This window comes from Dermacentor albipictus, chromosome 2 (genome assembly GCF_038994185.2).
Source record: "Dermacentor albipictus isolate Rhodes 1998 colony chromosome 2, USDA_Dalb.pri_finalv2, whole genome shotgun sequence".
Lineage (NCBI taxonomy): Eukaryota > Metazoa > Arthropoda > Arachnida > Ixodida > Ixodidae > Dermacentor > Dermacentor albipictus.
The window spans coordinates 48,804,326-48,814,775 of record NC_091822.1 but is presented as its reverse complement, the minus strand read 5'-3'; the positions used below and the strand labels follow the sequence as shown (position 1 = coordinate 48,814,775).

Genomic DNA, 10,450 nt, shown 5'->3' with positions numbered 1-10,450 from the left:
GAGAATGGTGAAATCGAAAGGTCGGTCCAGAATTCGCCAGTACATGAAGGATAAAGTGATCAAATGGGGTTACAAATTATGGGTTTTGGCAAATTCGGAAACGGGGTACACTGTTCAATTCAGCGTCTATACAAGAAAACGTGAAGAACCTAGCGTGCGAAAATGACCTTGATCAGGGTTACATAATTTTTGGGACAATTTCTACACTTCCACATCTTTGTTCATTTACTGGAGCGCAAGACACTTGCGTGTGGCACAACGCAGAAAGATCGGCGTGGCTTTCCAAGTGAACTCCATGACACAGTGGGAAAAGAAGGCGAAAAGAGGGGACATTCAATGGCTGCGGGAGCAGGATGTTTTGTACCTGCAATGGAAAGACCAGAGGGTTGTGAATATGATGTCTACCATGCACACAGCGAACAAATTCGTCCTTGCAAAGCGACGAAAGAAAGTCGGGAATACATGGACAGAAGTGTCCATGAAGAAGCCGTTGCTGATCAATAAATGCAATGTGGGCATGCTTGGAGTGGTTAAATCCGACCAGCTGATCGGATCCTACAACATTCTTATGAAGTCCGTGCATTGGTGGAAGACACTGTTTTTCCACTGCAGCTATATAGCTGTCGTATATAGCTTCATAATGTTTGACGAGCATCGTCGGCAGCATCCAGAAGTCCCAGAATTATCGAGAAAACAAATGTTTTCTGCGAAACATGTGCAGCTAACATGTTTCACTTTATCGAGAAACTGCTTTGCACGGTGGCACGATAGACAGTAGGGCTAATGTTTTCCTGTGTAGCTGAAGAACTTTTGTAGATACAGAGCTAATATTTGCAGGCTGATTTCATGTGGCCCTTTTGTTGAAAACGTATGTTTCGATTTTCTAAATAATCCTTTTTTGTGCAAAACAGCATTGATGTTTTTATCTGTCTTTCTCGTTTCTGTTGCGATTATTTTGTATTGATAACTTTTTTCGCACTACTTTTAATAAATATATTGCTTGAAATTAATACCGTTGGAAAGATAATTTCTTCTTCTACAATTTGATACCATACACTTCAACATGAATAATTTCCTGTGGCAGGAAAACAGAATAATTACCAGACTACCCGAAAACTACCGATCTTTCCGCATTCACAAAAGGGTTCAACCGTTTTTATCGTCTGGCATAAACGCTATATTAACGTTATGCATCTATTTGGTTCAACCTGGGAATCTCGTGATGATCAGGCTTTCCGAACAACTCTCGAAGATGGGCAGGCTAAACCACACCATTTACGCGGACAACACGACCATTTGGTGCTTTGCAGGGTCGGATGGCTTCATTGAATCCACCCTGCGGGAGGCCATCGAAACCGCCTAGAACTACCTCGAACACACTCGTCTCAAGTGCTCCCCCACCAAGTCGGAACTGTTGCTGTACTCGCCCGAATACTGCGGTGCCAAGCCCAGAGGGTGGAGACCCCCAGCCGAACGCAACATCACCCTTTGCACCAGGGACAGCCATACTGTCCCCAAGGTAGACTGTATCAGGGTCCTGGGCATGATCGAGTCCCGCGGAACCAACACCTAAACGGGGCAGAAGCTCAAGACCAAGACGGAGAACACCATATGACTCGTACGCAGAGTGGAAACTGTCACCATTGCCTTAAAGAAGACAACCTGAAACGTCTCGTACAAGCGTTTGTTCTCTGCCACTTTACCTATGTTGCTGCCATGTACAACTGGCTACATGCTGAGTGCAACATACTCAACGCCCTCACTCGAAAGGTAGTGAAATGCGCCCTCGGCCTTCCGGTCTCCTTTTCTACACACAAACTCCTCAAGTTCAGCATACACAACATGCTTGAAGAGATCGCCGAGGCTCAGGAGCGAACGCAGGTGGCCCAACTCACGACCACCAAGATGGGCCACCACATTATGTGCCACACTACCAGGGATCCACGGAAATTGACGCCTAATTCCGAGACTTTATCACGATCGCTCCTATTCTACGAAGCGCACATCCTAACCACAACAGCGGCAGGCGCCATGCATGGGCAACCGCCCTTCTCCAGCACATAGAAATGAAAGCGGACATCACGTTTGTGGAGGCCGCCACCTACCACAAAAACCGAGCCTTCGCCGACTCCAGACCGCCCATCGAAGCCTTGGAATGTGACATAGTCTCCGATCAGGCATTACGCATCCTCTGTAGTGCTGATCTGAGGACCCTGAAGCAGCACAATGTCATCTGGTTCCCCGCACATCTCGGTTGGGTGCCGGGCGTCCCGCCCAACCTCAACGAGATCGTCCGCGAAGCAGTATGCACGCTTACCGACCACGCCGTCCCCAGGTAACCCTATCTCGTCGAGCTATAGAACAATTGGGATGCATTCATTAGGTAGAGCGAGATTACAAAACACTTCTACCTACGGCGCCGCATCTTTCTGCCACCACACCCCAAAGTTAAGAGGCCACAGGCGCTAACACTATGCTTGCTACAGATGCACATGCACCCAAACCCTGCCAAATTACACATTTTCTATCCCGACGTGCACCCCAGCGACACGTGGAGACACAGCGACACTGGCACACATGCTCTGGGAATGTAGAAACGCCAGATACTCCCCGTCGGTCCCCATGTGGGAAACGCCCGCTATGCACTAAGCGCGTCCTGCAGGACCAGAATAATGTTTTCCAGTCCAGTCCAACAAAGACGAACGCGAGCATTTAAACTGTTAGCAGAACTGCACTGAATGAAAAGCCAGTGAGCAACATGCGAGCAATCTGCAAGAAGTGCAGTTGACGCAGTCCATTCTTTTTTTGGAGGGTGGGGCGGCTTAGAGCTATGGGCGCAGCCTATTCGTTTTCGGAGGGGTAGAGGTGACAGGAGAGAGGCTTGTGGAGATGGCTGATGAGTGCGCGGCGACTGTTGAAGCAGCAGCCCATTGAGCAGCAACTCGAATTTCTCGTTTTCTTTTTTTCTTTTCAAGGATTTCACATTCCAGTACCTTTCGGCTCGGACACCCAGCGGCCAGACTTCATCGTTATAGCCGATAATGTGGCATTGAGGCATTGTAGTAAGCTGGTTATTTCACAATGGAAAACATTCAAATGTTGACAGTGCAGCAGCTTCTCATTGTTATAAGCGATATATTGTTAAAACCGGTATCGTTATAAGTGGGTTCGACTGTAAATTGACACCTGTAGCTCTCACATTTCATAAGGACATCCGCCTCCTCGTTTCCAGCGATCCCTACGTGGGAAGGCAGCCAGTGGAAGGAGATGGCTACCCCCACTGCAGAGAGGGCCAAGATTTTTGCTCTCAGGAGAGTCGCCGGTCTTTCCGCTACAGCCAGTGAGCAGATCGTCACGCCAGCAGCAGCTCCCGCTTCTTTGTTTCCTCATGCGCGACGACTACGGAAGTGCAGCGTGTTGTTTGCATGTGTTGTTTTAGGAGCGTTGATCACGTCAGCCCGAAAGGTACTGCAATCAGCAAGATGTTGCGAAAGCGGAAGGCGCTGTCCTTGAAGGAAAAACTGGATATTTTGAAGAAGGTGGACGAAGAGCCCAAGAAAAGGTGCATTGACATGGCCAAGGAATTAGGCCTGCCAATTTCTACACTGTCTACCATCGTCGGTCAGCACGACCAAATTATGTAGAATGTGCAGCACTTTGGCGTAAACTCCGAAGAAGCGAAGACTGCTCACCATGCAAAGTTAGAAGTTCTCCTAACATGGTTTAAAGAGGTCACCGCGGCTGGCGTCAACGTTGACGGAAGACTTCTGCATGAGAAGGCTGCGGACATCGCACTCACGCTTGGAATTGAAAATTTTCAGGCCTCTGGTGGTTGGATTCACCGATTTAAGGCACGGCATGACCTCTCCTACAAAACCGTTTGCAGCAAAGGGAAATAGGTTGACGCCTCCGTCGTTGAAGATTGGATGGCAACCACGCTGCAGTATTCCATTGCGGGATATGACGCTCGCGATGTTTTTAACATTGACGAGGCAAAGCTTTTTTACAATCTTCAGCCCGAAAAGAGTCTCTGCTTCAAGGGCGAAGCCTGCCAGGGAGGACAGAAAAGTAAGCAGCGTGTGATGGTTTTGTTTTGCTGCAATGCTGACGGGTCAGAAAAAATGAAACTGACCGTCATTGGAAAATACCAAAAGCCCCGATGCTTCAAGGCAGCCGGTTGTTTGCCCTGCACATATAGAGCCAATAAAAAGGCGTGGATGACGTCAGCTCTGTTCGTGGAGTTCGTGACATACTTGGACCATAGGATGTCATGCAAGAACAGAAAGATTGTTTTGCTGCTGGACCAGTGTGCGGCACATCCAGAGCACATGACGTTACAGAGCATCAAAGTGGCATTCCTGCCCCCGAATGCCACTAGCCATTTGCAGCCACTGGATGCTGGCATTATCAGAAACGTGAAGCACCACTTCAAAGGTTTGTTGGTGCGCCGTCTCCTTGCGAAGATTGACCGTAAGGACCCAAATATGCAGATCAGTCTTTTGGACGCTATGCATTTTATTGCAGTGGCCTGGAAGCGCGTCTCCCCTGCAACCATCGCGAATTGTTTCGCAAAGTGTGGGATTTTTAAATCCACAGTGGCTACCACCTCGCAAGTGCCAGATCCAATTCCGGTTGATGTCTGGAACCAGCTTGGCGTTGACTGCAGTGCCGACGATTTCGTCATCTGTGGTCTGCGCACAGTAGAAGACATCGTGGAGGATGTATCGTCGCAGCCTCAAATTTCGACCAGTGACGATGAAGAAGACGAGTGCCAAAATGGTGATGATTAACCACCGTCGGCAGCCGAAACTATGCACGCTCTCGATATTCTGCGGCATGCTGTGACGCCCGAGACTGTGCGTGAGAACTCTACAGCCAAGTTCTTCAGCTTCCAAAATTCTCTGCTGGCCAACCTTGCGGAGAATAAGACGCAGAAGGACATACGTGACTTCTTTGCTCGCAAATAAATGTTTTTTTTTGTGCGTGTCTCATGGTTTCGGGACAGATTTGGCTCGTTTTTTGGTGATACGAAATTTCTGGTGATACGAATACTTTCGCCTCCCCTTGAGATTCGTATCACCGAGATTCTGCTGTAGTTACTATTCTTTTCCAGAGGGGGATGATGTGGTACAGTGTCTCCCTCTGAGGGATCTCATGTTGAATGCTTAATCATGTTGTGGTCTAGTTTGGCTAGATGACGCACCCCTTTCGGTCATGTGTTTGGCTTCGACCAAAGAGGTGGTGACATCTGGCAGGGAAGTCTTCGGGCACTAAACGGCCACTTGTTGGTCCAGTCGTTTGTGTGGTTTGCTAAAGAGGGTCGTCTCTCCACCTCCCTCTCTCATGTCGGCGTTGCCGGCGCTCGCCGTGCACTCTCTGGATGCCGGGCCCCCATCACCTGCCGCTGCCGACATAACGGCCACGTCCTCTGCTATAGAGGACTCCCAAATAAGGAGCAATACGGACTAGGATTCCTAATCCATAAGGACATAGTGGGCAACATGGACGAATCCTACAGCATTAATGAGAGGAAGCAGTAGTCTTTATCAGACTTAATAAGTGGTATAGATTAAATGTAGTACAAGCCTACGCTCCAACATCCAGTCACGATGAGAAAAGTTAAGAGAAAAAAATGACGCTGGGCAGGTTATGTAATGCACAGGTTAGATAACCATTGGACCACCAGGGGTTACAGAGTGGGCGCCAAGAGAAGGGAAACGCAGTAGATGACGGCAGAAGATTGGGTGGGACGATGAAATTAGGAAATTCGCGGGCGTTAGTTGGAATCGGTTGGCGCATGACAGGGGTAATTTTGGAGGTTGCAGGGAGAGGCCTTCGTTCTGCAGTGGACCTAAAATAGGCTGATGTTGATGATGAGGAAAAAAAAGGGATAATCTCTACAAGAAAGTGAAGAGGCAACCATTTAATATTGCCTAGGCGCTACACCATAAATGTCATTGCAACCTTGACCCTTTAAGGCCCTGTGATTCCAGATGGAATCGTCCATTTTGCAGGTCAGTGGGCAGCCCCGAGTTAAAAAAAAAAGGCACACTCGGCGGCCAGCGACAACCACATAAAAAGGAAGGAGCTCCGAGGATGGTGGTGAGTATGTTTTTACGTTGCAGTAGCTGCCGTAGGTACCACTCAGAAAAAGATATATATAGTATATTTTAAACACTCCGAGAGTTAGATTGTCGACTACAGCTACATTTGTGTATATGCAGCCAGAAGAGGATACAGAAACAGTGGCTTGTGAAGGAGATGCCGCGACTTGCCACAAGCAGGGTGTCTACCAAGTTGACATTTCCAATTTCCCTGAGTTTTCCAGGTTTTCCCTGAGTGCCTTTGTCCATTTCCCTGAGGGATGCAGAACTATGTTTTATGTCAAGACGGGCTGAAACCATATCGCCTGATGATGTCACTCTCGAGTAAGCACATGAAAATAATTAAAAAGTGACTTAACCCTTTGTGGGACAGTGGGACACATACGTCCCACATAGTGCTCCACTCTAAAGGGCTCGTACGAAGCAGAAGGAAACCGGAATCATTCTTGTGATGTGCTACCACCTATTGAGAGGTTTCAGTACTTCTTTTAAATATAGTTTCAGCAGCCTCCACTAGATGAGGCAGTGAGTCCAGAACTTGAAACTTCGTTCTTTTTTTCTGATGCATTGGAAGTTTTCGACTATATGCGATCCGGCAGAAAAGAAAATCAACATGCCTGGTAAGTAATTCCTTTTTTCTGCATTCAGAGAAACAACCCTGGATTAAAATCAGCTCTTGTTTCTGAGATTTGAGCTTACATATAATGAGATAAATGCAAATTTTCAATACCATGCTGAAAAAAGTTGCACATTTTGCTAAGCCTAATGGCAGAATTTTGAGCGGTAATTTTCGAATTATTTGATCTAGAACTTGTCGTTGCTTTCTAATGCAGGCAAGCGATTTCTATCACAAGAAGAAGCTCTCGAGCTCTATTTTAGCATATCGGACGATCCGGACTCCAATGATTCGGATGGGGAAAGCACAGACGAGAATGTCATTCCCGAGCTTGCGCCTCATTGTACAGATGAGGATGCCAGTGCAGATGAAATGGCTGCGTCAACGAGCAGACAGGCAAAACGCAAGGCAACCTATACAAAAAAGAAAACAAAGAGGCGGAAAAGATCGCTAGACCTGTGCGACAACATCGTGGAAAATGAGGAAGAAACGCCGGGCACATGGGGTTGTGACGAGCCAGACCATGTTCTGCAAGTCCCAAAAACATGGGATCCTGAGATGTCACAAAAGTTGCCATCCAAACCGATTGAAGCTTTTTCACTCTACTTCGACGACGAAGTAATGCAGCTCCTTGTAGAGGAAACAAACCGCTTTGCAGAACAGAAAAACCGGCGAAAATGGAAAACGATCACGTTAGATGAGCTTCGGGCTTTCTTCGGCATTCTGATTCTCATGAGTGTAAACCCGAGACATCAGCTGTACCTTTACTGGAGCAGCGATAACTTTTTCAATGCACCAGAAATCTCAAAAGTCATGTCGTTCAAGCGATTCCAATCCATCATGAATTGCCTGCATTTGAGTGACAACACGAAAGAAAAAAAAAGAGGCGAAGATGGATATGACCGGCTGGCAAGAGTACGCCCTCTCATCGATGCTCTGAACAAACGTTTTCAGAAAGAGTACACGCCATCGGCTCATCAAGCTATAGATGAGAGTATGATCCTATTCAAAGGAAGATCGTCTCTGAAGCAATACATGCCAATGAAGCCCATCAAACGCGGCTACAAGGTGTGGTGCCGGGCCGATTCAGAAACCGGCTACCTGATTGCGTTTCAGGTGTATGAAGGAAAAAATGCGAAGCGTCCTGCCAACCAAGCACTTGGAGAGTACGTCGTATTGTCTCTGGTAGAAGGCGTTGGGCCTGGCACGCAACTCTACTTTGACAATTTCTTCACTTCCACTCGCCTCATGGAGGACCTTGCACAGAAAGGAATTCTTGCTGTTGGTACAGTCCGGACAAACAGGAAGGATCTGCCTGATGAATTGAAAATGGACAACAAACTCCAGAAAGGAGAATATATCTGGCGATCAAAAGGAAGCATTGTTGCATATCAGTGGCGTGACACAAAAAATGTGCATGCTTTATCGAATTTTCACCACCCAAAGGACACAGAAGAAGTTGTCCGCAAGCTTGCAAATGGGTCTTCGGTTTCCGTCCAGTGTCCAAAGGCTATATCCGACTACAACACTTGGATGGGAGGAGTCGACAAATTCGACCAAAAGCGCAATGCATACCGAGCTGACAGGAGGTCCAAAAAGTCCTGGTACAGAATATTTTATTTCTTGCTCGATGCAGCCATCGTCAACGCGTTCATTCAAGTAAATGCTGTGAATCCAATGACCTACTTATGGTTTCGATTGGTTCTTGGACGGGAACTCATCAATGGCCAGACATTCAGAACCACCGGCAGCAGGAAGCCGTTCAGAATGAACAAGGAGGGTAGAAAAAATGGCCACAAAATGGTTGGCGTATCGGATGAAGTTCGGTTCATGGGAAGAGAGCACAACCCTGTGAAAGTGGAAAATAGGCGCAGATGCCGTTGGTGTTCCACGAGGGGGAAAGAAGTGCGAACAAGTTTCTTGTGCAAGGCATGCTCAGTCCCGCTTTGTGTGACCTGTTTTGGACCATTCCATGAAGTGGTTAGTCAGAACTAACCTAGTGTGGCACCCGTGTAGGTCAATGGGATAAATACGTCCCACATTTCATTTTCCCATTTAGTGTCAATGGGACAAATGCGTCCCACATTTTTTTCTTTAACTATACATAATAAAACTGTGAAATTTGTTTAGAATCATTTCTGTACACCTCATTTTCAAGTGTAATAAAAAAATTTTTATAATTCTTGCAAAAAATATATGTTGTCCCACAAAGGGTTAATCCAATTTGAATACTAAGGAGTAGTGTTTATATTATTCAAAAAGATAATAGAAGGCAGGGGTTAGTAAAATTCACAGCAAATAAAGTGTCCTCGAAAAAAATTGCGAATAAGTCGGACATTCACAAATACGAATAAAAAGGAGACGCACATAGAAGCAAATATATTAGAATATGAGCTATTTCTATCAACTGATAGCAAGCTCAGTGGTATGAGGCCCGAACTCTGTCACAATTGAGATTCTCTCTCAACCGCTCGTAAGTCAACCTCAACTGTCCTGACATACTCTCAGCCCGCGCATGACACCTGAGTGTTGTGTTTCACTGCTTTAAAAAGTTTATTTTGGTTTGGATGCGGGACACCTGCATCTCGGCATCAGCCAAAGCTCTGTTTTTTGAGCTCATCATCATCATCAGCCTAGTTACGCCCACTGCAGGGCAAAGGCCTCTACCATACTTCTCCAACTACCCCGGTCATGTACTTGTGGCCGTGTTGTCCCTGCAAACGTCTTAATGTCATCCGCCCACCTAACTTTCTGCTGCCCCATACTACGCTTCCCTTCCCTTGGAATCCAGTCCGTAACCCTTAATGACCATCGGTTATCTTCCCTCCTCATTACATGTCCGGCCCATGCCCATTTCTTTTTCTTGATTTCAACTAAGACGTCATTTACCCGCGTTTGTTCCCTCACCCAATCTGATCTTTTCTCATCCCTTAATGTTACACCTATAATACTTCTTTCCATAGCTCGTTGCGTCATCCTCAATTTCAGCACAACCCTTTTCGTAAGCCTCCAGGTTTCTGCCCCGTAGGTGAGTACTGGTAAGACACAGCTGTTATACACTTTCCTCTTGAGGGATAGTGGCAACCTGCTGTTCATGATTTGAGAATGCCTGCCAAATGCACCCCAGCCCATTCTTATTCTTCTGCTTATTTCAGTCTCATGATCCGGATCCGTGGTCACTACCTGCCCTAAGTAGATGTATTCCCTTACCACTTCCAGTGCCTCGCTACCTATCGTAAACTGCTGTTCTCTTCCGAGACTGTTAAACATTACTTTAGTTTTCTGTAGATTAATTTTCAGACCCACCCTTCTGCTTTGCCTCTCCAGGTCAGTGAGCATGCATTGCAATTGGTCTCCTGAGTTACTAAGCAAGGCAATATCATCAGCGAATTGCAAGTTGCTAAGGTATTCTCCATCAACTTTTATCCCCAATTCTTCCCACTCCAGGTCTCTGAATACCTCCTGTAAACATGCTGTGAATAGCATTGGAGAGATCGTATCTCCCTGTCTGACGCCTTTCTTTATTGGGATTTTGTTGCTTTCTTTGTGGAGGATTACGGTGGCTGTGGAACCGCTATAGATATCTTCCAGTATCTTTACATATGGCTCATCTACACCCTGATTCCGTAGTGCCTTCATGACTGCTGAGGTTTCGACTGAATCAAATGCTTTTTCGTAATCAATGAAGGCTATATATAAGGGTTGGTTATATTCCGCACATTTCTCTATC

The 10,450-nt window shown here is 46.6% G+C and overlaps 1 protein-coding gene across 1 annotated transcript; it reads left to right on the top strand.

The window, feature by feature from the left end:
• The first annotated feature begins 6,462 nt into the window (after positions 1-6,462).
• Positions 6,463-8,882, top strand: LOC135904261 (piggyBac transposable element-derived protein 4-like). Its single transcript, XM_065434883.2, has one exon. The coding sequence runs from the start codon at positions 7,093-7,095 to the stop codon at positions 8,713-8,715; it is 1,623 nt and encodes a 540-aa protein (XP_065290955.1). The 5' UTR covers positions 6,463-7,092; the 3' UTR covers positions 8,716-8,882.
• Positions 8,883-10,450: the final 1,568 nt, after the last annotated feature.

Bases quoted from the DNA above. Each gene is read 5' to 3' on its own strand.
- LOC135904261 (XM_065434883.2), top strand. From the start codon at position 7,093: ATGGCTGCGTCAACGAGCAGACAGGCAAAACGCAAGGCAACCTATACA.